This window comes from Suillus discolor (genome assembly GCF_016758755.1).
Source record: "Suillus discolor strain FC423 chromosome Unknown F5147scaffold_10, whole genome shotgun sequence".
In the NCBI taxonomy this organism is placed as follows: Eukaryota; Fungi; Basidiomycota; class Agaricomycetes; order Boletales; family Suillaceae; genus Suillus; species Suillus discolor.
Genome location: NW_024541257.1, coordinates 485,006 through 512,580, shown reverse-complemented (window position 1 = coordinate 512,580; position 27,575 = coordinate 485,006). Strand labels below are relative to the sequence as shown.

The window sequence follows — 27,575 nt, the reverse complement described above, 5'->3', positions numbered from 1 at the left end:
ACAGCATGTACGCACTCTCACCTTCCCTCTGGTGTTCCATGAAAACTGAAACATTCTGTTCACTTTCAGTATGTGGCTTACTTCGGCGATCTACCTAGTTGTCTTCAATATCACTCATTACACGATATTAGACTGGACTTTTGATCGGCCAGTACCCGAGTGCGTTTGATGCCTGGTGTGAGTTTGTGTACTCATTGCTTCATAGCTGGGGTCAGTGTGCCTAGGTTCATCCTGTCGTCGTTAGTGTGACTGCTGGTCATACGAAGAAGGTAGGTGATATGTAACTCATTGAAGTTATTCCTCAAGTTAAAAGCTACCTGCAGGTTGTTACCAACGCCATCATGCTCTCAGCATACTGCATTGGCAACTCAGCTGGCCCCTTGATGTGAAGACACAATACAAGCCGCGGTAGGTTATGGTTATTCTCCGAGAGACTCTAGGAAGGAAGGTTCGAATCACATACGCAGTAACCACGTCCCATGCCACTGGGCTGTGATGGGCGCATGTTACATCGTCTGTCCGGTACTTCTCCTTCTCATCCGTGTCGTTCTCGTCCGAGAGAACAAGATCCGTGATGCTGAGCCTGTTGACGATGAACTTGAAGAGGAATATGTGATCGAGAGAATCACTGAGGATGGAAAGCGTGTAGAAGTTAAGGTCAACAAGGTGGGTTCTGTGAATCGATGATTACAGTTTGTATACAAGGCTGATACCTTAACTTTACTAGGAATTCCTGGATTTGACGGATAGGCAAAGCAGGGACTTCAGATACGTTTTGTAACATTAAGCATGCGTCATCCCTCTGCGCGTTCATTGTTGGGGTTCTTATTCGTGTTACCAATTCATCATACTCATTGATAACAGGACCTGGGTGGTATCATGACATTGCACCTTTATGTACATGTCAATTACAAGAAACTGCACACAATCGCCTGAGCTTGAACTCAGAAATCATAGTATATACCTCGCGCCTCAGGCCTCAAAGCTCAATGATATTTCAAGATGCCGACGCAGAGCTTCTGTAGCTGGTGCCTGTAGCTATGTCATCTTTCAGCCGGTGGGACGTTCCATCATGATCCCCAAGCTAGCCCGTTAATCCTCAATTGTAGGATATATTTGAGAACTCGGAAACCCGAGCCGGTAAGTGGACCGTCAGCTTTCCCTTGCAGAAAGGTCTAAAATATTGCACCTGTCAGGTGAACTTGCGCTGTTTTCGCATTTCAGCAGTGCTAGATGGACAACGTTTCTGGAAGATTGCTAATTGGCCTATTGCTAGCAACGCTAGCCTAGATGTGGCATAGTAGTAAGAATCGTCGATCCCACACATGTTTCACTGCCCGTCAAACACATCAAAAGGCAACTTCCAACCCGCGCTCGGGTTGACCACCCTCTGCGGAGAGTGCGAAGTTGCCGCTGTCTCCAACCTCTCAAAGTCTTCTTGAGGGAGTTCAAATACTGGTTGGAGTGAGTGATACTGCTTCACGAAAGTTTGGGCTTTCTCACCTGCAAGGTTCTCTGCGATGCGAGAAGGTGTCACGCTCTTCGGCAGGACGATCGTCTATTGAGGTTTGGAAAGGTGAGTTATGACACGGTGCTATAGAAATATCGACATACGCCGCGCTGGACACTCCACGAGATGATAACCTGAGCCGGGGTGATCCCAAGTTTGCATGCAATGTCTTTAACCTGTGAGAGGGTTTAGACGGAGTCTCGTCCTCGTGATGTGAAATGATACCTCGGGGACAGAAAGAGACTTTCCGACTTGCTTGTCGCTGCCCAAGGGAGAGTACGCCTCGAGAAGAAGCCCGTTCTCCTTCGACCACTACGGATTACTCATGAACTCGAGCACAAGCGTCTGGATGTCTGAGCTGGAAACATACCTGCAACAGTTCGGGTTGAGGGTTCCAAAAGTTAAGCTCGACTTGATTGACAGCTGGCTGGTACTTCAGATTGTTTGCCGTCAAATTCTGGATCCTGCGATAGATTTTAACAAGGTTGATTTAAACCACAGATCATTCAAACCTTCTGATATTGAAGCTATCGGTGAGATGTCAGCACCCGTTCGACTCGACAAAGATGGAACTCACTTGCTGATACCGATGTTCCTTATTTTACCCCTGTCGACAAGCTCTTCGAGCTTCTGCCAAGTAGGGTATGGATCGGCGGTAAGATCCTCGTCCAAAACAGTAGTTCCCTCCTTGAATGCGACAGGCCTTGTTGGGAATCAGCAAAATGCACAAGTGGGTGAGTAACCACCTCACCAGTGAATCAAGTACAAGTCAAGATAATCGGTACCAAGCTTTGTAAGCGATTCGTCTAGCGCAGCCTCAATGTCCTCAGGTGCGTGGAAAGTGTTCCAAAGCTGTTGTCATTCAGTGAGAGCTAAACTGATTGAATCGAAGGTACTACCTTTGACGTGAGCCAGAGCTCTTCACGAGGTACAGAACTCGCTTTAAGAGCTTGACCGACTTCTTCTTCGTTCTGCAACTATCGTCAAAGAGGTCCGTCGCGATAAGGGACTCGGACGTACACGATAAATCCAGGCTCCATCGATGTGTCTATAACCGGCCGACAAAGCAGTCTAAAAGCACGTGAGTGTAAGTACTCGAGGGACTGCGGTGCACGTACCTTTACGGCGTTTCCAACTTCCCCCTGGCTAGCCTGCCATACACCTGACAATCAATGATTAGTTTAACATTAACTTGATAAGCATTCACCGCTGCCGTACCCAATGCAACTGAGGGAATCTTGTCTCCCGATGGTAAGGTATAGTGAGAAGGCAGATTAGCCAGTGTAGAAGAGTTACGCTGTGGGCTATTGCAAGCAGACAAGGAAGCCCTAGACCTGGCCATCCTTATACAAGGGATGGAAACACCCAAAAACATAATGATAGCGATGACGAGGAAAGGAGACCTCCTCAGGCTTTTGCGCGGGTCTTTACGTTGGAGAGATTCGTGTTCTCCAGCATGCTTATCGAAGGTGGGGAGTTGGTGATATTTCTGTGAGAACGACATGGATTGACGTGGCTCAGTGGGCCTCAGGAGGTTCACGCCAAGTTGATATATGTCATGTATATAAGCACGGAACGGATTCCGAGTCCGCGGAAGCAGTTCGCGTGACTGCTAAAGGCGGCCGTGCGTCATACCATTTTTGATCATTTTCTTCCCGCGTCGCTTTCCATTATTGAATCTAGACTATCATTTGTATTTCGTTAGTCATCTCATGATCGGTCCGCATGGTTCAGACAAATATTGTTCTTTTCAAACGAATATACAGTGGCTTGCAGGGCGTTCTTGATGGAATAATGCGTGCGTTACATTGTCTCGCGAGTAAATGAGCTGTTTGCTGAATAATCCACCAGATCTTGTCGAGTTCGGACCAGGTCAAGTCAAACCTTGAGGTTGGCTATCGAAGTCAGCATGAACGCATTCTTTCTACTACGTTGTATATCCTACCCGAAAAAGGCATGAACTCGTCATCTACTGAATACTTCTATATGCTCTTATAATTATCCGTCAAGTACTGTGTATTCATCTCCCACCCATCTAACCTCAAGCTCTCGACTTTCCGCACAGCATTGCGCTTATGCGGCTTGTCAATCCAGGAAAGTGCATCATATCCCATGCTACTGGGCACAGGTCCCAGGATAGTCAGTACTATATATACACACCTGTACTTCATGATCTAGCGCTGCCCTCCATCGTTGCCCATAATGTACACCACATCTTCTCTCTTTTTCCACACTCTAGCCCAGGTCGGCATCACTCACGCATTCGTCAACTGGGGCTCTGATCACCCTGCACTCCTCGAAGACCTCCAGCGCCAACGCGCCGACCATGGCAATACCGCTGTCGAAATAATCACTTGCCCTAATGAAATGGCTGCGCTGAGCGCGGCACAAGCATTTACGCAGGTTACGAATACGCCCGCCGCAGTCATTGTACATGTTGATGTCGGAACTCAGGTTAGTACATATATGCTCGGCTTTCTAGGATATTGCCGTCAAACACTTTGTGATAGGCCCTAGCTGGTGCCGTCCATAATGCGAGTAGAGGCAAGGTTCCAATCCTGGTGTTTGCTGGTGCATCCCCGTCTACTGTGGAAGGAGAGTTGAAGGGGTCAAGGAACGAGTGGATTCATTGGATGCAAGGTAAGATACCCACTTGATTGGTTGAAGACAAACCTCAGATGCTTTATGCGTAGATGTACCCGACCAACCTGCCATTGTCAGGCAATACATGCGTTTCACTGCACAGATTAACGCACCCGAAAATATACCTCACCTCGTCAGACGTGCCCTCCAAATGTAAGCTCCTTTGGTTCATTCGAACTCAAAATTGGCTAAAATGTGCACCCCAGTGCCACAAGCGAACCAAAAGGACCAGTATATCTTTGGGCACGCAGGGAGGTATTGGAGAAGGAGATCGATGAATCACTTTTCAACTCTCCCGCATCTCTTTACAAATGGCCTTCGATCGAGCCAACCGCACTCTCTCCCTCAGGTAAATTACCATAGTAAGTGAGACTACTGGATGTTACTTATCGTGCTTGCAGCCGTGAACGTAATTGGTGACGCCCTGGCTCAGGCAAACAACCCACTTATCATCACGTCGTACATTGGACGGAATCCTGCAGCCGTCGGTGCCTTAGAGATGCTTTCCCGACTGATGGCTATTCCTGTATTCGTGACCTGCCCCAGCGCTACCAACGTATCTCTCTCGCATCCATTCTTCGTGGGCGTTTCCTTCCTCGCACCTGGCACACACACCCCACTACTCAGCACAGCAGACGTAATCCTCGTAATCGATGCAGAGGTGCCATGGATCCCATTAAACAAGGACAATCAAGGCAACTCCGAGCGCCCCAGCGATGACGCCCGCATCTTCGTAATCGACTCTGGCGACCCTCTCAAAGAAACCATCGGCATGGATCACGTCGCCGGCGTCGCAGAACTCATTTCCCGTGCCAGCGCTGAAGTCGCGCTCTTCCAACTCCTGAACTCCGGGAGCACAGGCTCAGCGACAGGATACTACACGCGTTCTAGGAACATACAGGCGATTCACGATGCGTTCATCGCAGATATGCGTAACGCGGAGACAGTCATGTCCGAACCGAATATGCCGTATCTGCCCTCGCGCATCTTTGGGGCTCTGCGTACGGCGGTGGAGAATAAGGTCCCGCATCCCGCGAGCACGCTTTACCTTAACGAGACTATCAGTAACTACCCGCTTTCATGGTCACATCTGCATCCTGACACGCCTTTGGGCATGTTGAGCTCCGGCGGCTCGTCACTCGGCTGGGCATTAGGTGCGGGCGTTGGTGCGGTGCTAGGAGGGGTAAATGCAGGCAAGGGTGTAGGGAAAGTGGGGTACGAACTTGTAGTGAGTGTGGTGGGTGACGGTACGTTCTTGTTTGGAGCGCCCAGCAGTGCGTTCTGGATGGCGAGGCGGTATGAAACGGTGAGTGCCACTTACTGATATTGAGTAATGGGTTCTAAGGACGCATCGAACGACAGCCATTCCTGACCATCGTTCTGAACAACGGAGGCTGGAAATCACCAAAACTCTCCATGTTGGGCATACATCCCGAGGGGCACGGCTCCAAGGTTACCGGAAATCAGCTTACAGTGGGCTTTGGGCCTGACATGCCAGCCTATGTGGGTATCGCAGTAGCTGCGACTGGGGGGTGGGCGTGGGGAAAACGCGTCGCCGCGGGTGATTCCCTGTGGGAGACGATGTCTGAAGCTGTGCGAATCGTGGTTGAAGAGCGGCGGTGTGCGATCGTGGAGTGTGTATTGGAGAGTATTTAGTATTTGAGTGGCGAGGGTACAGAAGGTGCGCTAGTTGCTATCGGGTCTATGCTGTAAAATTGGTTGGTTGGGTTTGTGCTTATACCCCTAGAATTTAACGAATGTCATTAATACATTGGGCGTCTCATCGTCGATAGATGATGTGCGACCTCCATAGATTGACTGTCGGTATATTTTTACTACGTAGATTAAAACTTTGCAATAAATGGTAGGCGTCCTTAGAACAGCCAAAGTTTATCTCTCTATCTCTACGAGTGTCTCTAAACAAGTCTCTGACAACTCAGAGGTAGACAATCACATCCATCAGTTTGGAGGTGGCAGAGAGAAATTTTGTTGAGGAAGGCTATAATATATCGGACACAGCTGCTTCGAAGAATCTATCGCTGATCGTCAGACCAGCTCTAATAGTCCATGGTGCGATGTACTCACCACTGAGAGGCTGCGAAGCCGCTACATCTTGAGAAGCCTCCGCAAACACCAAAGCCATCCCGCTGCGCTCATACAAATCAAAAGGGCTTCCGCAAAAGAAACAAGCAACTCACGAATATAGATGCCAATCGATATGACTAGTACACACAAAAATCCCAAAGTCATCAACATCATCGACGACGAGGTATCACGAACGATGCTTACCAGTGCAACAGCCACGGCCCAGGATTATCAGTGATGAACCGGATGGTCACGTAGTCACCGAGAAAGCCGGTGTTCACTGTATCGCGCAATACGGGGTTGATGTAGTTGTATCTGCTACTGCCCGCACTTCTGATGACAGCGAATTTGTGCTAAGAATCATTTATTAGTATGGATGTGCATAGATTACGGGCAAGACGTACCCCGTGCAGGTGAAATGGATGCTGTTGAAGCTTCAGTTGATTGCATGTAGGTACATGATACTTTGGGACTTACAGGTCGACCTGGGGCTAAATCAGGAATCCATGAAATCTCGATAACCCTGTTCCTTGGTAGAAAATATATGGAACCATTGGGAGCCATTTCAGAAGTCGACACATCGCCGTTCAGCAACTGTAGTAGGACAGGGATAGTAGGAGAAGTGTACTGCACGCCGTTGACAAGGAAGTTGAAATTGGTCTCATTTTGTGCAAGAACGATAGTCAGCTTGATGGCTGCGCCGTCTTCTTGAAGCAGCATAGGCAGAGATGGATACAGCGGGTGTAAGTCAGGCTCTTGTAGAGCGACCGGGTTTGGAGTTAGCCTGATCTCAGGGTCTGCATCGGGAGAGCCTGCATATCGCAAGATGGCCATGGAGCTTATACCTAAGTTTGGGACCGCATGCACCCAATAGTTGTCGACAGGCCGGTTTGTTTCAAGAATGAAGGAGTACCTCTGTGCGGCGTAAATCTGGATAGAGTCGACTACGAGCGGTTCGACGTATTGACCATCAGCTTCGATTATGATAAGCTTATGGTCATCGATCGAGAAAACATAGTTGGGCTTGCACGCCATGTTCAGTAAGCGGAATCGATATCGCTTGTATGGTTGAACGTTGATGATGGCGTAAGGCGTATCTGGCCCTCCTGGATAACTTCCGACACCGTTGATAAGCACCGAGTCTGGAACCACCTGTCTCTGGACTTGAGGTGATGGTACGTGGTACCTGAGAATGGAGCTGAGTCAACCATTCGAAAGAACCGTTAGCTTTGGCTTACCAGTCCATCAGCGTGATGACCGTAGACTCTTCGCTTAGGTGTCAGAATCGAAATTTCACTTTATCTGACTCACTGACCATCATCAATATCGTACAGGAAGCGGTACGGATCTTGTGGGTCATAGATGATCAGTGCACCTCGTAAACCGTCACAGTATTGGACCTGAGTTTCGTTCAGTAATCGGTTGTAAGTGAGTCACTCGGAACACGAACTCCATAATGAGAGTGATACCAGTAGGTCCCTACTTGTTCGCCGGCATTGAACTCGTACAGAAAAGAATGACCAGGAGAGATCGGGCATTGCGTCACAAATGCTGCGCCGTCCATTTGGTTACTATGGCGTTGGAATAGTCCATGCCAGTGCTGTCCAGGGTAGAATATCATCAAACGCTCTATGTTTCAACCAATTGGTGCTTACGATGCTGGTACTTGTGAGCATTGTTTCGTCATTCAAGTGATTGATGACGTTGATTTTGAATGTGTCTCCCTTGAAAGCACATAAGATCGCGAAGAGTTTGTATACACAAAGTAATCTTACTTTCTGACCCGTAATGATAGGCCCGGGGAGAGTGCCGCTAGCAAGAACCGCCCTGCCATGACCTCAGTAATCAAGCAAGATGGAAATTATACAGAAACTCACGACTTGATAAATCCGTCGGGAGATACTTGAGCATTTGCGATGACTAGGTCAGCAACTGGACCAATAGTAACGGCGTAACTCTGAAGACCTGTCAGAACGCACAGCAATATATAGTGTTGAATCATGACCCGGAGGATGAGCGAAATGCAGCACATTCTTTTGCTTAAGTAGTGCACTTTGTATTCACCTTTTGGATCTGGACCTCGCCCTGCTTCTTTTGAATCTTTTCCGGGCCGTGGATCGAAGTTGTCGACCTAGTAGTATAAAGCAACCATCTCCAGTTGCGATATCGTCCCAGTGGCTTCCTGGCACTTGTAAGTCAGCACTGATCAAGTTGGATACATGGTAGAACGAAACGACAACACTACTTAGCTTCAGACTACATATGATACTCACCTCAGCAGCACGAGGTAGTACAAGCTCTTAGATCTTGCGAATTTCTCGGTGCTGGCTAGCGTTTACAAGTGGCGTATGGATTCCCCGAAGCGTTGGAATAAGGTTCCAGACTCTTCGGAATGTTCTTGAGACAAAGATGAAAACTTAGCATCGCATGAAGAAGTAATATCACCAGGATGAACAATGCTTCGGGGTATTTCAAATGTGGAGCAGTAATAATAAGTTGTGTGGTAGTTGCTTAATGACTGAGTGTGGGCAGCAGAGTCGACTTATGTACGCTGGTTGCAACCGCCACGTGCACCACGTCACTTATCATGAGGATGTCAACGCACATCCAATGCACATTGCACACACCTGAAGGATGAAAGTGATAGATAGGCTAAGTTTTATTATATCTCGGTGTTTCAGGGAGCCATACCATTGTTTACCAGTGGCATTTGATTCGTCGGATGCCACTCCGGCGGCTTGTTGTCATCAAGTACTCGTGGTATGGAAGGCTTTCGACCTCCTTACGATCGAAGGTGTGAATCGTGATGACCACCGAGGCCAGGCGAGATGTCTGCAACTTTTCGGAGGCGCTGTTATCATTCCGGGTAATCTGCGAAAGGAAGGTAGTCGAGATGCAGACTATAATAGGTCACGAGTATTCTTATTTCTACAGAGCTAGGCACGGAACGAGATGTAAGGACGATCGATGCATACCTCTGAGGATCGATAAAGGAAGATTGCAAGGGACCACAAGTATCGGCGGCGCGACCCACGGGTAGGTACCAGCACAACTAAGTAGACTGATAGCAAGTCGAGTACATGTCCGGTCATCGGGGATGGTACAAAGGAATGTAAAATTAGCCCAGCTGCAGGACCAATCTTCGAGATCAGCTGTGATGAAGCAAATAGTTACATAGTCACCGATTCCAGTGGTCATGGGATCGTGCATGACAGAGTTGATGTAATTATAACTGATGACAGCGAAGCTGTAAACCATCTGTTGTACATACATAGATGACATCTCAAGACGCACCCCATAGAGGTAGAATGGATGTTGTCAAAGGGTCGGTCTGTTGTCGATCAAAGACATATGCATAGGCGATTATGAGAAGGACTCACAGGGAAGCATGGGGGATCATCAGCGTTCCAAGAACTTTGTCCCGCAGAAGAGTGTATACGGAGTCATTAGGTGCCAGATTCGAACCCGTCACATCACCGCCCAGTAGCTGCAGTAAAACTGGGACACTATTTGAAGTGCATTGAACACCGTTGCTGTGGAAGCTGAAATTGGTCTCATTTTTCTCAAGAATCAGACGGAACTTGACGTCTACGCCATCTTCCTTGATCAAAAGAGGAGGAGGCGGATATAAGGGGTGTAGGTTAGTCTCATTCAGAGTGACCGAGTCTGAAGTTGTCCTGATCTCGGGGTCCACATCGCAAGAACCTGCATAACCCAAGATGGCCGCGGACTTTGTTCCTAAGTTCTGATCTGTATGCACCCAATAGTGGCCGTCAGGCTGATTGATCTCGAGAATGAAGGAATACTATTCTGTAGCATAGATCTAGATGGAGTCGACCACGAGTATTGGCCATCAACTTCGATGATAGTGAGCTTTATGGTTATAGTTACCAACCGAGAATATAAGTGTCGTTAGGCTTGCAAGCCATGTTGACTCGAAGTACTAAGCGGAAACGATACCGCTCGTATGGCTGAACGTTGATATGACAGCGTCAGGCATATCAGGCCCCTCTTGATAACTCCTGACACCGCTGATGAGTACTGATTCAAGATTTACCTGTCTTTGGACTTGTATCTAGAGGCGATGGAGTATCATGATGATACCTGCAAAGTCGGAGCCGGTTACATCACGGGTATTGATTCATCGGGTTTGCTTGCCGATCCGATGATGGTGCTTGAACTCTTCGTTTGAATGTCAGAAACGCAATCCATTTCTCCGAGTTCACTGACCATGACTCACCATTATCAATATCATGCGAGAAACAGTATGGATCTTGTGTGTCGTAGACAATCAGTGCACCATCACAGTATTGAACTTGGACTCCATTCAGTTGTCAATAAATGAATGAACTGGACACGTTACCCTTAAGGTTATGACACTGGGGCTTCCTTGGCTTGCATCGCCCATCTGTAGTAACATCGTACTTGCGCTCTTGTTCATACCACAGAATAAGACAACTGCATCTCATAGACCAAATGAGATGTTAGTATGATGTTGAAGTCGCAATGGACACGATTTACCTGCACACCAAGTATACATAACATCCAGACCTTGTGGTCAGGATTTGGAGGATTGAGAAGTACAAACAGCGGCGATAGATAGGGCTTTTATCCAGAGTTAATCCTGGCAATATCCGGCACGAATGGGGAGTACCGGTATCGAAGAAGATTTCAGTCTAGAAGAGCCAAATGACGATAAGCACAGCAAGTGTGCTTCGAATACAGCAGTGATAACATGCTGTACAGCTTATATCAGACATCCAGAGGTTACGACATCCGAGTTCCAAATTTTCTAGAAGAAATGCACAGCACTTAAGCTGTGAAACAAATGAGAGGATGGAATACGCACCACGATACATGACTTAAAAGGATGGATGCCCATCAATTCCCTACTCTAAACCAAACATCCATTTTCTCAGTTTACAAGTGACTGTAGTGTCATCTGTTTTTCAGTTAGTCTGAACAGGTATGTCTCGTCAGTAACACTATCTGTAAATCTGATTACGTGCTTACCGACGACTTAGATACCACTTTGAGAATTCTGACACTGTCAAGTACCGGGACGTCATACATAGTCCGAAACCGTCCCGCGCGTTTAGACTGAATTAATCCCGTGAGGAGCTATTCTCGTCAGATTTGATCGACAATGGTAGGCCCATTAGCTCACCAGCTATCTTTGCCATTATCAGAAAACTATTGATCGCACACATTGTCCACCATCAACCGTAGTGAAGGCTCCAAGCGCCAACCATGACATCCTCAACCAGTAAAATGCCAGCGATTACACCACGTCGGACAATGCAAGGCCATACGAGCCAAGTACTCGATATTGCACACCTGCATGACGGACGACGCATCATCGTATGTTCAGCAGACGGCTCACTTCGATCATGGGACCTGGAGAACGATGCACAAGTCGGCGATACATGGCGAGATGAGGGGCACAAGGCAGATGTGAAAAATATAGCGTTATCTCCAAGTGGTCAGACCGTTGCCAGCGGAAGCGATGGTGGGACGGTGAGATTGCAGTGTGCTGGAGTGGAGATGGTGAGCGAGTCCTGAGCGGATCCTGGGACGGGACTGCGAGGGTGTGGGATGTCAAAACTGGGAGAACTGTCCTGGAAATCAAGAACGGTCACCAGTACGTGTGGGCGGTGGCATACTCGCCGGACAACACAAAATTCGCGACAGGCGGAGAAAACGAAAACGCTGTAAAAATTCGGAATGCCAAGACGGGCGAGCTGCTCAGCACACTCCACCAGGATCAATCAGTTCGAAGCTTGGCTTGGACGTCAGATGGAAAGAAGCTTTTCTCCGGGTCATTGGGTCCGATTGAAATATTCGATACAATCACTTGGGAGCAAATCGCCGTCCTCAAGGGCCATATTTTCAACTTGACTTTGGCTCGGAACGACCGCTTCCTTGCAAGCACATCAATATGGGATGAAACAGTATGCCTGTGGAACCTCAACACGAATCTCCCAGTATGCCTACCCTTCCAACACGACAAGGATGTGAGCTGTCTCGCTTTTTCCGCTGATGGAAAATCGCTAGTCACCGCTTGCGAGGACAACGTCGTGTACCTATAGGATATTTATGCCATCCTCAAAGAAATTGTCTTGAAGACCTGTTGTCCATTCCTGATATGAGTTTAATTTGTGGGTAAAGCAACCATCACTTATAAAAATGAGCGATATTTTGCATTGCACTGATGCATATCTGGTAATGGAGAAATGTTGAGTTTTGCATTAGCTGTCTTTATGTTGTTAGTAACAAGTTAAGGAAGACGTCGATGATCCGGTCAAGATGATTTGTAAAAAAACGATTTGTCAGAACCGAAAATGTGATGTTCAATGGCCCTCATCACCATCTCAGGTTACCCCTCCTCTGGAAAATCAACCCGCGCAGCCCAAATCCACGACTTTCTCTCATCAGCTTCAAGCCCTCAGCTCAAAGTAAAAGTTATCTCAGACGATGACTTGGCCGTTGACCGCGTGTCATATGATGGTATTGTCGCAACTTCTTCCTTCCCTTCAGACTGACCCCCGAAAATTAGACTCCCTTCAAGAAAAGATCGCCCGCGCAACTCTCTTCACCGCTATCACAAGGCAGATTGCCAAAGACACGATCCTCATCGTAGACGGAATGAACTACATCAAGGGGTTCAGGTACCAACTGTATTGCAAGGCCCGAGAGGCTGGAGTAAGGGTCGCTACGGTGTGTAATAGATCACGACATTCTCACTCGCACAACTAACGCAGTTGAGAAAAGTAGGTCTATGTACTTGCTACGCCTGGTCAATGTCAGAAATGGAACGATGAACGAGGAGATGGGAGGAGATATAAACCTCAAACGTCAGTCTTTCCTCTTTCTATTTCTCCACCCATTCCTAACCTCGAAACAGCCTCGACGCCCTCATCCAACGCTTCGAAGAACCCTCATCCATGGTCCGCTGGGACGCTCCACTCTTCACCATCCCCTGGGACGACCTAACACCCCCACTCGAACGCATATCAGATGCAGTCACAACTGGTATCGTCAAACCTCCAAACGTCGGCACCCAGATCACACCAAAAGCACCCACAGACGCCCTCCGCACTCTGGAGCATACGACAAACGCACTGGTTTCTGCACTCATGGCTGCTCAGGTTGCTGGCCCACTGGGGGGACCTATCGTCCTCACCATCGATTCGCTTGAGCATAGTTCGAATACCAGTGCCAATGATAGCTCTGTTCTCCGTGTTCGCTTGTCACTCCCGCATCGTGCACTGACGCTATCAGAGCTGCAACGGCTCAAGCGCCAATTCGTGGCTGCACGCCGGAAAGCTGTGACATTGGGAAGCACGGAAAAAGGAAGGGTGGAGTGGGGAGAGGAAGGCGTGGGACGTGCATTTGCAGAGTTCTTAGAGGAGGGGTTGGGCGTTGCGAGGTGACTTGCACGTTAAGCATCCAAAACAAGAGCCTTGGTTTTAGAATCCCGGGAGTAATACAACACAGGGCTTGTAATATGTGGTACGCGCATCCAAGGTCAAATGATTAACTCAGGTGAACACGATCTCTCATGCAGTGTCACTTTCTCGTAGAATTTATAGATGAATCGTAGCATTCACCTTCACGAAGAAGTCTTCTCCTTGATCTTGTTGAACGGTTGTGCTGAGTCACACCTTTCCCAGGTGCCCTTCGCTCCTTAACATCTACGCAGGACACCATCGAATTCTGAAACGTTATACCCTCAAGAACCCTCTCGGATGTACACAACTATGGAGGCTCTGCATGTTGTATGCTCGTATGACGAAGAAACTGGTGTTGCTGATGCCCTGCTCTTTTCAGAATGGTATCATTTTTACGTCTTGATGGTGGTGCGCCGCCGCGAAAACCAGGCCACCAGCTCTGCTTCACCCTCGACTCGTTCGGGTGCTTCAGTAAGCCTACTTGGTCAGTCGTCCTACTCTTGTACTTGGCGCGCACTGTCGCACCGGAATCCTTGGCCCGGTGTGTACCATAGACGTTGAGACAGCGGTTGGCGGAGCCTGGCTAGACAGGCAAGCATACAGTAATGGTATTTCTTACCGGCGACAAACGCCAAACTCCCATTCAGCAACGATGATCAAATCAAGTGAGCCTAGAACATCGATACATGCTACATTGTCGACATTACATCGCACCATTCCTTCGTGCCCTCTGGCACACATCATGCTAAGCGAGCATGTCAACACTGGGACTCTAATGGCAGAGGAGAATGACGGGCTCACTCGGGCTCACTAGCAGCTGAAGACGCCATCGGTTACCACACAGCAATTTTGACACGAGCATGGCTCATAGGCATCAATTGTGCCATAAGGTCCACAAATATACCCAAAATCGTTGTCGTTGTTCCAACCTTTGATGCCCGTTGAGCACCCCACCGAATCTGCGAATACCAGCCATAAGCATGTAGTCTAATGCATGTAGGCCGCAAAAGTGCTTACTAGGGTCGTCGCAGGGTAGGCCCCCAGGATTTATTATTAAGTCATCAGAGGCGACAGCTACACTAGCCATCGCTGCGACAGATATGATCATGGTAGTGAGTGAGGTGAATATCATCGCTAAAAGATAATGGTATTGTCTGAGTCAAGCTACGTTCGCTTTTATACACAGGTAGTGTGGGGGCTGGCCGATCTGCATGTGGCCTGCACTATTGGATAGACAGATGCCAGCTCACGCACTGTGACATAAAGGTCCATCGCGAGAGCTCACAATAACGTAGCGGACGCAGTTAGCGAGTTCGGTCTATGATCATAGTGATTTATTCAGCAGATTTTCAGATTTTCAGTCACTCACTAGATTTCAAACCTAGTCCGTGACCCCAAGCCACCCGAAAGGCCTTTTTTTGGCTGCAAAATGCAAAGGTGACGTGGCGGGCGCTGGAAAATCTAACGTGGACGAGGGTGACACGAATAGATGACAAGCTTCCAGCTTGGGCTTTTGCAAAATTCGAGCCCCGAATCTTGTGCGGGCCGTGACCTGGGCTCGGGGCTCGGCTCGACTTATTGAGACATGGCTCGGGTTGGCAGCTGCAGCGTGTCCACCTTCATAAGGAGCCACCTGTTGAGCGACCTAGAAGTGGTCGCGTAAGCCTATGCTTACTGTGTGACTAACGCTTCGCAGTTACTTCGGGTGAATTGGACACCGTATGTTCTGTATTTGGACCAACAGAAATGAATAATCGCTTATACGTATGAGCACAGCATGATGCACAACCAAATTGCCACCCTCGAAGGTCACACAAATACCATCTCCCTGTCTCAAAACGACCGCCTGCTGACAAGTGCATCATATGATAAAACGGTGCACCTATGGAACCTCGACACAAACCTCCCAGTTGTCCCTCCACTCCAGCACGAATACAGTGTGGAATGCGCAGCCCTTTCGACCGATGGAAAACTGCTAGTCACAGGCTCAGCTGGGGTTGACAAAATTGTACATGCATGGGACATTCAGGCTGTCCTCAGAAAAGCTGGCTTGCAAGACCTTCTCCTACCTGATGTACATCTCACCGCTCTTCGCTAAATACACGCTGATATCTCACCCGCAGGTGGCAGCTGCAAAGTCGCCAATGAACGTACGTGACGTGTTTCTTAATGTATTAGGCCATTTCACGGTTGTCACTCTAGAGTAATGCTACGCACCGTCCACCTATTCGTGGCCCTCGGATGCCACCAGGCTTTTTCGATGGTGTGCGAGGAGACATTCATGTGCGTCGTCTGTTTTTTTTGAATTAATTGTAGTTCTTACCTCTTGCAATCAGTCCTCCACGTCTCCTGGTGTCCATCACCCATCCTCCCATCGTTTTCTCGCACCTTCTATGGGGAGTCTACGTGCACTCCTCACCCGCCTTCCGTCGCTCTCGTGAAGCAACTGAACTCCAGCAGCGCTCAAGGGAAAGGACTTTCTCTCATCACGGTCCTCGCATCATCGAAGTTCCTGCAGTACAGGATAAAAAGGTATTTTTCCAAATTCCTCGTGCGTCTTTCTATTCACCATGACTCAATAATTCCGCTGTAGTCCTTGTTTGTTGCTCCCCGGACAAAAGAAAAGCAACAGCAGAGCAGCCAATTGCATGGCCAGGGGTCGTCATCGCAATCTCACCATGCCGCTACTTCGACGTCTACCACGCAACCCACTCCAAATAGTAGAAGTCAGGCTGCCGCCCCAGGTGCAGCAACTATACAGTCACGAGTACTCACGTTGTTGGCTCGTCTCGTGCTTTTGATTTGTTGTGCACCTCTGCCAAGCACCAATAGTCGTTAATGTTGGATATTGAGGTCATAGACTGCAGCTCGTTCATTTATTCTTACTAACAGTATATAGTATTCGCGATACACTTACTTGACAGACACTCCTCAGGCTCTGTTTTACCTTCCCACTTATATAAAACGGAACGTTTGGTCCCGCGGAAGCAATCCGTGTGACTCACACCTGAGCTCCACATGCACTCTATCGCTCGTTGCCCATGTGTGCTCGGCAGTCTCCTATTTGCGTGTGTCGTTCACCGCCATGGCTTCGGTGTGCTGTTGTGGGCGTCCAAAACACTACTCTTTATGCTCTGGGGCCGAGAAAAAGCCTTTGGAAGATACAGATGGGTTTGTACCGGTGTCTCTTGATCCAGAAGACAGTGTCGGGGATCTTTCTGTCTCCGTCTTCATTTTGGACGGTAGAAATGCACCATCTGATGATGGCATCAATGTTCATGTGATTACTGCCACTGCAGACGAAGAAATCACTTTAGGACTTTATTGTGTCGATGCATATCAATGCACCTGTTCTTATCCATTTATCTGCTCGGTGAGTGTTATATACAATTTTTTGAAAAAAAAGACATTCGGAATAGAGTAGTGCGCGACAGCGACCGGTATGCCTGAAAGTAATAGCCGTCAGTTGAAGTTGCCAGTGTTACCGCTGACCTATCTTGAATTCTCTATGAAATCTCCCGGGAATTCGTAGGGCCGGATCTATGGCATTCGGCCAATTGGTTGTCCCGATAACGACGACCCTATCGTCAAAAATCGTGCTCACATTATCAATACCATCCAGAACCGTCAAACGTGTCGCCACCACCCATTTTTCAACATCGCTACCTGCGCCTTTGGGACAAGAGCAGCGACCTCGTTGAAAATGATGATACATGGGCTTAACTCGGGCTTCCTGCAAAGTCATCCGCGATGACGTCATTGTTGAATTGCAAATTGATACCGGACGGAGTTTTGCAATTGTGCCATGATTCTGCACAGCTGCACGACTCAGCTGCTGGTCAATTGGACACAATTGTACTATCAAACAGCTGCGGGAGCTTTGAGAAATTACAGACATCTCACGCAGAACTTATCCTACAGCCCCACTCAATCTTACAGATAACGAGCAAGATGCTGACGAAGAGCATGGTTCTCGCGACTTTTTGCTGGCCATGACTATTGGTAAAACTAAGGTGGCCGGCATCATCACTGCCTCAAGCATCGAAAGTGCAACTGCATCTGCTATCAAGCACTCCCCGGCGGTACATCCAGTAACCGGTGAAACGCTCCATCCGAGAACATCCCACTGTTTACGCCGCCACATTGATGGGTTCGTAGCTCATTCATAAGAGCTAAGAGGGCGCATGATGTACGTGTGAAGCACATTTTTTAACCTCTACATGGAGTATTCGACTAACGATATCGCAGTAGCGAGGAGCTTGCAGTTCGCTACGGTGTGTCTCCTTTCTCGACACGAGGGCGACTCACAATTGACAAGTCATCTACCATCAGTACATACACGGTGCGTACTATCTGAACCTCATATTCTTTGTTCTGATATAGTTCAGTGTTGACGGCTACATTCTGGGTAGGCTTATTCCGATCTATCCACGTCCGCTGTTAAACTCGCTTTTTCAGACCTATGACTATGCATGTTTACTTCATGAAGAGGTAATACATTCGTTCTATAATACCTATTGATAATATTATTGCTATGTACAGTGGACATTTTTGCTTTTATCACGCTGGAGCAAGATGAAAGGCCTCTACATTGTCACACGATACCTCTCCTTCATCTTTCTCGCCACAGATCTATATAGTGCGTTCCGCTCCAGCACACATATCCCCGATAATGAATTAACACTTTTTTAGTGTACTTTGTCCCGAATGAGAACCTAAGCGTATGTGATGCTGTGGCGAGCTAATGAGAACGAACGACTTACTGCATGACTTCGCCAGAAATGTCGGGCATTGGACAATATTCAAACAGGTACGTGCACAGTACATCCATATATGCACAGCCTGACTGAGGGCAACCTACTTTCACTCACAGGGATCGGCATGCTATTAGTTGTTTGCTCCGATTGTATCTCTCCTTCCTCCCCAAGACATGTATATTCCTGATTCGATTCATTCAGACTTTTTCATCCTTAGAACATACGTGCTCTGGAACAAGAATAAAATCTTGCTCGCGGCCATGCTGTTCACCTTTGTTGTGAGTTCCCAATTCACTCGCGATACCAAGCTAGTGGTAAATGTGTCAGCCAGTCTGTTATCGTAGCATGCTTCGGTGTTGCCTTTTCCACTATCGTCCCTGCAGCATGTACGCGCTCTCACATTCCTTCTGGCGTTCCACGACCACTGAAACATTCTGTTCACTTTCACAGATGTCACTAGCACAATCCCGGGAATCACAGGGTGCTACCGGAGTTCAGACAGTTACCAGCCCTTTATACCATTCCTTCTCCTTTCTGTGTTCCAATTGGGTGGGAAACTAGGAGCATATATATGTAGCAACGCGCGTTGACCTGTGTTCTTCCCAGGACTCATGATCCTCATGCTTATACGTGCCATACAGAGCTCGCGGACAAACCAAAGCCGTCTGTACGTTGTCCTGGTGAACCATAAGATATTCTATTATGTATGCGGTTTTTGTGAGTTAACATTCGCACATACCATTTTTCCGTGATCATCCTGATTTCTGAAGTGTTTTCGGTAACGAATATCATCACACCGATGCTCCTCCAGGTGCGCCGATCTCCTAAATGCCTTTTATGATTGAACCGTTGATGTTCTGCGTCCCAGAACTCCTACCAGACTATTTTGAATAGGTATGCACCTCCACATCCTGCTGCATGTTTTTACTAATAATACTCACGTATAGTGTCCAGTTCATCATGCTTGCAATCCTTGCCACGCACATGCACCTCCATCTCTGGCAGGTGAACCGACATCCACACGGCTCTACTAGTGCCCTTGTTCATATTCCAATGTCCGACATTTCATTTGAAAATCCCACAGTGTGATGTCTTACTCCGCGGCTTAATTGGTGCCGTCCATGGAGCGCGAGGCTTGGAACGTACAAGATGACTGCTGGATGTGGGCTTGGTAGACTTTGTTACATGCTTAACTTATTGGACGAGTCTGTTGCGGAGTGGGAGGAGCATTTGGATGTCCTCGGTCTACCTGACACCCTAGTTTGTAATGTAAGCGGTGGCAGATTCAGGATCCAGAATTTGAGTATGCTAGAGCCAGACGGAAATGATCATTATGGTACAAGTCTACTGGAGTACATCAAGCTCCACGAATTAACGAAACGTCCCTGTTATGATTAGGTCTTTTGGTATTGACAGAGGGTCGGTGATTGCGTCCTGGGACGAAAAATCCACATATCTTCTTCCATTTTGTGTTCTGTCTTGCTATGACCACAGTGCGGGGTGTTTAGTACATCGTGCGCTTGTTACCGTTAGATATCTGCAAGCTGTTATATCAACCAAATTTTCCTGTCTTCAAGTTGTTGCAGACAAATTAGTCTCATCCGTCAGTGATATCTAGATGGGTTGATTCCTACTGACGCAGTCCTAACTTTCGTCCTTGCCTACAGAATTTGGGCGTTCGCGTATGTGCTCAGATTAATTGTATTCGTTTCTCAGACGATCTTGCAGACTTTGCTATCCGTGATGGAAATACTGCTACCTAAGTGTAAGTGGGATATTCTACGGTTCTTCAAGTCTTGTGCAACGTTGTAAAAGCAATATCTTACGGATTTATTTTTGGAATCAAATATGAGTTCTATTTTCGAAGAAGAGCATGTCCACACCATTCGCAGGTGGGTTGATCGCTGCAACACTGGTTCATACATACAGGTATGTGTAGGCAAGAGTCCCTCAAACCAAGCTTGAATGCTATCGCATTGAGGATAGACGCCGTGGAAAATACAGGTGTCAAATAGACGAAGGATATCCAAATGCCCCTACCTCCCCGTGACAGACTCATCCTATAAATTCAGCAGGTAACAAAACTCTATCTAGCCCACCCCATCAGTCATCTTGTACGGTCCAAGCCTCGCTCCATAAACGACACCGAATAAGCCACAGAATAAGAAATCACTCCGTGGTATTTGCAAATGAAATGTCAGACATTGGAATATGCACGAGCGCACTAGTAGAGCCGTGTGGATGTTGGTTTATCTGCCAGAGATGCAAGTGCATGCGCGTGGCGAGGGTTGCAAGGATCGTAAACTGGAAACTGTACGTGGATGTACGTTTCGGGTGTTATTAGTAAGAATATGCAGCAGGATGTAGAGGTGAATACCCATTTAAAATGGTCTGGTAGGTGTCCTGGGGCGCCGAACATCAACGGCTCAATCATAAAATGCATTTAGGACATTCACACACCTGAAGGAGCAGCAATGTGAAGACGGTCGTCACCGAAAACACTTAAGGAAAGAGAATGATCATGAATGATTAAGGAAAAACGGCGTGTGCGAATGTTAACTCACAAAAACCGCATACATAATAGAATATGTTATGGTTCACCAGAACAACGTACAGACGGCTTTGGTTTGTCCGCGAGCTCTGTATGGCACGTATGAGCGTGATGATCATGAGTCCTGGGGAGAACACCTGTCAACGGGCATTCATACATATATGCTCCTGATTACCCACCCAGTTCGAACACAGAAGAGAGAAGAAATAGTATGAAAAGCCAGTAATTGGTCGAACTCCGGTAGCACCCTGTGATTCCCGGGATCGCGCTAGTTGCATCTGTGAAAGAGAGCAAAATATTTCAGTTGTCGTGAAACTCAGGGGGAAGGCGAGAGCATGTACATGCTGCGGGGACGATAGTGTTGGAGTGGGCTCTGCTAGAATGCGTGCGCTGGACTCTACAACGAAGTGATGCCTGCTACTGCTGCCGGAACTCTACCTAACGCCCTGCCTGCGCTCCAAACACCGCCAAACAACCTCTATGACCTAACCCCTCCCTAGGGGTCCCCCGCTCCATGTGTCCCCCTTAAAAACAGCGACGACCGCGTCGCACCTTTCTATGTCGTTTACATCTTCGTTTTCGTTTCTATCTTCATCTTCATTCTCGCTCTCCTCTTCGTCTATCTGCTGCTCTTCGTCACAAGATCCTGTAGGGATAATGCATTAAATATGATAGATATCAGTAGAATTTGATGCAGGAGACAGGCTAAGTGGCTGCATTACCTTCTCACCCAAACAGGCAGTGTAATGCATTATATCTACTCCCCCTATTACCAGGCCTGTCCTATACACAGCCGCACTTTTTGCATTTTTTAAACTCAGCTATTGGGTGACTATCCGTAGGCTGAAATAATGCGGAATAAAATAAGATAGAATAAAAAAGACCATTTAAGGAAGTCGTGCCGCGATGCCGCTGTTCATTTGCATCAAATTTGCAAAACATTATTTTTTGACCCCCTTACAAACTCTAAATCTAGAAGGGGGGGGGGGCCCCCCCCCTTACAGATTATTCCGGATTATAAATGACGGATTAAATCCGTTTTGGGCCACTACACCTAAGCTATCTGCTGACTAATCCATGACTTGAGGTCTGCCTGACACATGTTCAGCATGGTGATGGTCGCCACCTGGTCCAAACATTTTCCAATATACGGAGTCCCATCCCTGAGCTCCCTGGCGAAGTTTTTAGCTGAAATTTTAAGATTGCTATCAGCAGACGACGCTGACACGTACCACTGCGACCGGCCAGGGTACAAGGTGAGCAGTGCTGACACCATTCTCTCCCTATAAGTCTAGAATTGCGAAAACAACTCATTCCCCAAGCTACCGCGACTGTTTCTTTTTCATTAAAGACTTGATTTCATGTGTGTACTAATGTATTCCTGCGACCACCGCTGGGCACGACAAAGGTACAGCCGCTTAGGGTTCTGAGTTTCAACACGATCAAGTCGAGCTAGCTCTATTCCAGCAACGAGTGTAGCTGCTAACATCCTCGCGTCTTCTTTGTCGTCAAGAAATGCTGTCTCTTCTCCGTCATTCACCAGATTGTGGTACTTAGTGCTGCCACGGTTTGGTCCAGAACCATGGTTCGAACCTGGACTTCCCTGGACCGGACCAGAAGTTCGGTCCAAGGTCCGTTGGAGACCTTGGACCGGACTTCTGGTCAGGTTCGCGGTTCGATCAGTACTGACAAATTGTGAACGGGTTCGGACTGGTCCGAACCAATAAGGTAACATCAAGGTTTGGTTGGTTACCACATAGTCGGTACATCAAACACATGGATACCGCACACTTGGTTCAAGTGTTGCACACGTTGTCCCACTCAGTGCTCCCTTCCCCCACAATTGATCCTTGTCGTTGACCTTCATCGCAGTGGGATCGGTCCTGCGATGTCACTGGTATGTATGTTCCCCATCTTGCTTATTCTCTAATTTCCCGTCCAATTTTTCTTATTTTGACATTCTCAATCTGTCAATGGCTAATATACAGTATCACAATGCCCATCTCAACTGCTAATATGTTCAATTTCTAGGAGATATTCATTGTTGCCTTACATTGTAGGTGCACGGGCCTTCAAGGTCCAAATAAAGGGATCACCAATAGCACATCTGAGGTGAGTACCTTTCTCTTCTCTCGCAAAATGACCAACTGTGCTGTTGGTGCTGATGGGGCATTGAAGGATGCCTCCGAAATTCAATGGTTCAATGATGCGGATGATGACACACCAATTACTCCTCCTCCTGCCAAAGACTCACTCGCTGTCCTTATGCAAGGTGGAAGGCAGCCGGCATCTATCAAAGGTGGTACTCGACGCTCTTCTTGCCCTTTCAAGCCCTCTGCTCGTCTTCGAGCAGCTGATAACACTTCACCTGAGTTGTCTTCAGGCACGCGCCCACGCAAACGGGCATTATCGAGTGCAGACGATGCACCCATCAAAAAAGTTGCCATACGAGCGGCTCCTGAGGAAGATGACTTAGACGACAACCTCATCCCTCCCATTGCTGATGGAGACGACTCATCCGCTGATGATTCAGAGTACACTAACAATCTCGATAACAAAGCTGAAGAAGCCGACGACACCAAGGAAGCATACTGTTACGACAAACGGTCGTGCCATGTTACTGTAACACATACCAGAAGACCAAGTCACTCGAAGATGCAGACCACCAGGTACATTTTTTTCTTAATTATAATCTACGGACACATTTCTAATCAACATTGTCAGGCCCGCCAAACATCCAGGAGGACAGATCGCACAGCCGATCTCCGGACCATTTTCACAGAAGAGAAAGGGTGTCTCAACCCAGACACTGGAACACCTGAGGATGGCTGGTGGTGCAATATTTGCAAGTACGTAAATTTCTGGACCGTAAAATCTGCCTTGTAGGATACTGACATGTACCTTAGGGATGCAGGGCTGCCAGCTCATCAATCGTTTTTCAAAGGTAGTATTTCTACGCGCCATACACACATTTCAAGGTGAGTATCCTCACTACCTGCAAACTTAATGCCAACTAACCCAACAATATAACAGGAATCCGAAGTGTCATTTCCCGGTCTACAAGAGCCGATGCGAGGCACAAGATATCGCGCTGAATGAACGTGCTATTCCTGCAAGTGTCCGAAACTCCAGCGAGCACCAGAAAACATTGGATGGGTCACTTGCCCCCAAAATTCCTCAGTTCACGAAGGCGGGCTTGATGGACTACATAGTTGAGCTCATCGTCTCCAAGGATGAAGCCATCCAGCTCATCGACAAAGGGCCTTTCCATCGCCTCTTGCAGTATCTTTGCCCCAATCTTTCTGATGGTGCCATTCCTCACCATACGAAAACCTGTGAGGAGATCCTCGAAAGAGCCAGACTCGCTGTCAAGACAATCAAGGACAAGCTCGCGCACATTGACAGCAAAATATCGATGATGTTTGACTCCTGGACATCTCTCATAGGCGACCCTTTCTTATCAGTCACAGCTCATTATATTGATGCTCCCACTGACAAGCCCCAAGAGTGCTGAGGAAGTGAAATAGATAAGAAATTGAGTGTGGGAAAGTTCAAAGACCCAAAACATCGAAAATGGTCAGTTGGGCAGTAGTAGGACTTTAATGCTGGGTCAACTCAAATATACACTACATTCCTTCCACAACCCTCTAAGCTCAGGGCAATATGTAGTATAGATTCCTTTGGTAGTCTACCATATATCCTACATATTTTTAATGAAATATTTGACCTGTAGCATATATAAATGTGACTTTGTGTAAAAAGATGTCAATTGTCACTGTTCACACATATGTCATTTTACTTGACATTTGGTCAGTCCTTCATGGATCTTTCTAAAACTTTGGATATATCATTAGGGACATATATGAGAGGTATCCCAGGTCTCTGATCACTTATCACAGGCTTGACTACTATGTAGGCCTCTTATCAATAGAAATATCCCCTGTACCTTGAATTTCAAATTTGCGCCCTATGTAGGGCTGATCTTTGTCATAAAAAGCAAGTATATATGCTATGCTAATGATATATGAACAGGTTAGATAATTTAAGTAAGGAAGTGTAAAACATCAAAAATGTCAAAAGTGAGATTTTCAGTGTTTTGTTCTTGTAGCAGGATCCTATGTGTGTCCTGGGTCAGATATATGATAGATCTACTCCAAATATACATAGAAATAGACCCCTCGCCTCAATTAAGGTCCGGTCCTACAGGAAAAATTTTCACAGGGGGTAAACCATCAGGAGAGGGAGGATACACCATGCAACAAGGGATTCTCCTATGGTCCTGGGCTCCTGATACATTGTTAATATTGTTGAATAGATGCTGGGGAATCATTTTTCAAAGTCTGTTCACCCATAAATAATTAAATGAGAACATATTTTGTGTTTTTCTGTATATGTGCTATATCTACTGATGTAGGACACTTCAGGGGGTCAAATAAAGATGGGAATCTATTCATATATGCTCATAAACATGTTCTGAATATCATAGAACACTTCCCCACCAAAGGGGCAAAAATGCGAAAGTGTTTTGTACCCTACCCTATGTTGAATTGCCCCTGGAGGAGAAGCAGTCACACAAACAAACAAAAAAAGCAGTCTATTATATTATATTATACATATATATACTAAACTACTACTTATATTTAAAGGGGGAGCTATTGTGGTGTGGTGGTGAAGCTGCAGTGAGGTGGGGAGGGTGTGGGAATAATTGATATTGAAGAGATTCCCAAAATGGTCGATGTTTTTGGTGTTGTGGGGTAATTCCCACACTGTGGGGCTGAAAAATGCGGAGATGTGATGTGTGGTGACAAATAGCTGAGTTTAAAAAATGCAAAAAGTGCGGCTGTGTATAGGACAGGCCTGGTGATAGGGGGAGTAGATATAATGCATTACACTGCCTGTTTGGGTGAGAAGGTAATGCAACCTACACTTAGCCTGTCTCCTGCATCACAATCTACTGATACTTAGCCTGGTTTAATGCAATAGAATGACACTATAGCCTGTCTTCATTCTGGATTTCATCGACTTGGGTTTCATCGACTTAAACGTTTTCTTCTTCTTGTGCTAATTGTGCTTCTTTTTCTTTCTGCTCTTCCCACAACTTTGTGCCCTCCCTCGGTGTAAACGCTCTCAACCATCTTGCGTGGAACTCGCTTGATAGCGGTTCTCCTTGTATGGTCTCCAAACGGTACGAGTTGCATATCCTTTCAGTAATCCGATGAGGATGTGACCATTTCGGCAATAGTTTTCGTTTCGCTTCGAGTGTATTGTGCGCACTGCTATAATAAAATTGAACGAGTTGTCCTTTCATAAAGATCACTTCCCTTGGTGAGCGTGATAGTACATGTTTGTCGAATGCCGCTTTCCTCTTGATAGCATGCTGTACTATAGCCTCATATCCATCTAGACGTTGCTGCGCGACGTACGCCATGTGTATATTGGCATCCGATATTCGTAGTGCTGATGCACTGTTAGCTATGTCTGTCCTTGGAGTATTGATCACCTGTCCCAGCAAAAGTTCTTTTGGCGAGAACTTCAGAGCCGGCAAGATTCTATAATTCAAGGCTGCAACTGTTTCCTCCAGGTGCTTTGGCCAACTATTTGGCAGGGTGTCCCACGATATTGCTTCATATTCGTCTTCACCGAGGTTTGGGGCACATAAACATTTGAGTACGTGCAATAGGATTTTGTTTGTGCCTTCTACAAGTCCATTGACCCATGGTGAGTAAGCTGCTACAATGTGTGTTTTACATGACCACTTAGCGCAATATTCTCGAACTTCCGTGTTATTAAAGTGCTTCCCCCCATCACTCATGAACGTTTCCGACGACGTGAAGTTCTGGAAGATTCGCAATATACTGTCTATCGTTGTGCACGCCGTACCGGAGGATTTATACTTGAAGACCCATACATGCTGTGAGAACGTGTCCAAGTAGATGCCTAAGGTGTTGTACCCTTGGGCTTTGGGAAACGTTAAGTAGTCGCCAATGAGGAGCTCGAAAGGATGTCTGCGTGTTATAGGTTCTAATAGTGAGTGCAAATGTTGTGATCCGAAGTTTTTACACTTAGCGCAATTTGTTATAGCTTTCATGATTGATGTGTCGAGTTTGGGGCTGCATATTCAGTCCATGAGTGCTATTTTGATAGTGTCTCTCCCCCAATGTCCCATCTGTTCATGTTGCGTTGTTGCCATTTGCTCAGCTTCTTCCTGGGTAACACACTCTGTCCTGCTTTGAGCTCTAACTGTCGTTCCTCTGCGCAACCTCCATAGTTTCCCGTTTTCGATTAGGTACTCCGATGCTCGATGGTGCGCACGTTTACGATCTCTTAATGGTTTGTTTGAGTTGACCTGTGCTATTGACTCTATAACTTCTAGAAAAATTGGTTTGTTAGTAAAACGTTCGAGGAGACTTTTCACCGTTTGTTCGTATATCATAGAGGTTAGTAGAATATCATTAATCAAACCTGTTTCTGTTTCCCAGTCCTCACTGACTGTCCAAGTACTCCCATCTCGTAGTCCTGCATCTCACGGCTGACCCTCCCATTGCCTACTAAGGCCATCCGCTATGACATTTAGCTTA

At 47.1% G+C, this 27,575-nt stretch overlaps 10 protein-coding genes across 10 annotated transcripts; 5 read left to right on the top strand and 5 right to left on the bottom strand.

Moving 5' to 3' along the window:
• Positions 1–70: 70 nt before the first annotated feature.
• Positions 71–781, top strand: F5147DRAFT_743994 (uncharacterized protein; the record flags this gene model as incomplete). The annotated part of the gene is made up of 5 exons (XM_041439645.1): positions 71–159; positions 245–269; positions 324–385; positions 468–666; positions 728–781. 5 exons carry the CDS (start codon positions 71–73, stop codon positions 779–781), a joined length of 429 nt encoding a protein of 142 aa, XP_041296412.1.
• Positions 782–858: 77 nt separating this feature from the next.
• F5147DRAFT_678920 (NADP-dependent oxidoreductase domain-containing protein) lies at positions 859–3,049 on the bottom strand. Its single transcript, XM_041436224.1, has 14 exons — positions 2,729–3,049; positions 2,629–2,672; positions 2,531–2,581; positions 2,410–2,481; positions 2,262–2,362; positions 2,088–2,213; positions 2,023–2,037; positions 1,881–1,974; positions 1,736–1,822; positions 1,615–1,686; positions 1,504–1,558; positions 1,199–1,455; positions 1,111–1,142; positions 859–1,058 (listed from the first exon to the last, which is right to left on the bottom strand). Exons 1-12 carry the CDS (start codon positions 3,012–3,014, stop codon positions 1,331–1,333), a joined length of 1,128 nt encoding a protein of 375 aa, XP_041296411.1. The 5' UTR covers positions 3,015–3,049; the 3' UTR covers positions 859–1,058; positions 1,111–1,142; positions 1,199–1,330.
• Positions 3,050–3,531: 482 nt separating this feature from the next.
• On the top strand, positions 3,532–5,912 carry F5147DRAFT_22461 (thiamine pyrophosphate enzyme, N-terminal TPP binding domain-containing protein). The gene is made up of 6 exons (XM_041428692.1): positions 3,532–3,964; positions 4,021–4,150; positions 4,204–4,306; positions 4,360–4,502; positions 4,555–5,459; positions 5,516–5,912. Exons 1-6 carry the CDS (start codon positions 3,713–3,715, stop codon positions 5,807–5,809), a joined length of 1,827 nt encoding a protein of 608 aa, XP_041296410.1. The 5' UTR covers positions 3,532–3,712; the 3' UTR covers positions 5,810–5,912.
• A 218-nt stretch (positions 5,913–6,130) lies between these two features.
• Positions 6,131–8,219, bottom strand: F5147DRAFT_786860 (laccase; the record flags this gene model as incomplete). The annotated part of the gene is made up of 12 exons (XM_041442939.1): positions 6,131–6,186; positions 6,242–6,300; positions 6,352–6,375; positions 6,443–6,591; positions 6,643–6,663; positions 6,716–7,424; positions 7,477–7,504; positions 7,554–7,638; positions 7,689–7,838; positions 7,894–7,962; positions 8,014–8,065; positions 8,116–8,219. Coding segments are annotated over 12 exons (1,506 nt in total), but the record flags the coding sequence as incomplete, so codon positions are not given.
• A 4,372-nt stretch (positions 8,220–12,591) lies between these two features.
• Positions 12,592–13,671, top strand: F5147DRAFT_570485 (chromatin associated protein KTI12; the record flags this gene model as incomplete). The annotated part of the gene is made up of 4 exons (XM_041430991.1): positions 12,592–12,745; positions 12,795–12,955; positions 13,013–13,092; positions 13,143–13,671. The coding sequence occupies 4 exons, from the start codon at positions 12,592–12,594 to the stop codon at positions 13,669–13,671; spliced, it is 924 nt and encodes a 307-aa protein (XP_041296408.1).
• Positions 13,672–13,996: 325 nt separating this feature from the next.
• F5147DRAFT_650080 (uncharacterized protein) lies at positions 13,997–14,797 on the bottom strand (the record flags this gene model as incomplete). The annotated part of the gene is made up of 4 exons (XM_041433411.1): positions 13,997–14,272; positions 14,404–14,434; positions 14,501–14,648; positions 14,707–14,797. The coding sequence occupies 4 exons, from the start codon at positions 14,795–14,797 to the stop codon at positions 13,997–13,999; spliced, it is 546 nt and encodes a 181-aa protein (XP_041296407.1).
• A 3,358-nt stretch (positions 14,798–18,155) lies between these two features.
• Positions 18,156–19,799, top strand: F5147DRAFT_22300 (uncharacterized protein). Its single transcript, XM_041428682.1, has 11 exons — positions 18,156–18,328; positions 18,382–18,410; positions 18,469–18,499; positions 18,563–18,595; positions 18,648–18,724; positions 18,778–18,832; positions 18,897–18,995; positions 19,053–19,163; positions 19,217–19,257; positions 19,315–19,340; positions 19,394–19,799. The coding sequence occupies exons 1-11, from the start codon at positions 18,265–18,267 to the stop codon at positions 19,533–19,535; spliced, it is 708 nt and encodes a 235-aa protein (XP_041296406.1). The 5' UTR covers positions 18,156–18,264; the 3' UTR covers positions 19,536–19,799.
• Positions 19,800–20,361: 562 nt separating this feature from the next.
• F5147DRAFT_758957 (uncharacterized protein) lies at positions 20,362–21,749 on the bottom strand (the record flags this gene model as incomplete). Its single annotated transcript, XM_041440422.1, has 8 exons — positions 20,362–20,757; positions 20,824–20,849; positions 20,907–20,947; positions 21,011–21,121; positions 21,177–21,275; positions 21,339–21,394; positions 21,550–21,643; positions 21,728–21,749. 8 exons carry the CDS (start codon positions 21,747–21,749, stop codon positions 20,616–20,618), a joined length of 591 nt encoding a protein of 196 aa, XP_041296405.1. The 3' UTR covers positions 20,362–20,615.
• A 1,387-nt stretch (positions 21,750–23,136) lies between these two features.
• F5147DRAFT_770272 (uncharacterized protein) lies at positions 23,137–24,511 on the top strand (the record flags this gene model as incomplete). Its single annotated transcript, XM_041441135.1, has 4 exons — positions 23,137–23,666; positions 23,722–23,850; positions 23,904–23,975; positions 24,031–24,511. 4 exons carry the CDS (start codon positions 23,137–23,139, stop codon positions 24,509–24,511), a joined length of 1,212 nt encoding a protein of 403 aa, XP_041296404.1.
• A 2,604-nt stretch (positions 24,512–27,115) lies between these two features.
• Positions 27,116–27,505, bottom strand: F5147DRAFT_570641 (uncharacterized protein; the record flags this gene model as incomplete). The annotated part of the gene is made up of 1 exon (XM_041430998.1): positions 27,116–27,505. A coding segment is annotated over one exon (390 nt), but the record flags the coding sequence as incomplete, so codon positions are not given.
• Between the last annotated feature and the right edge of the window lie 70 nt (positions 27,506–27,575).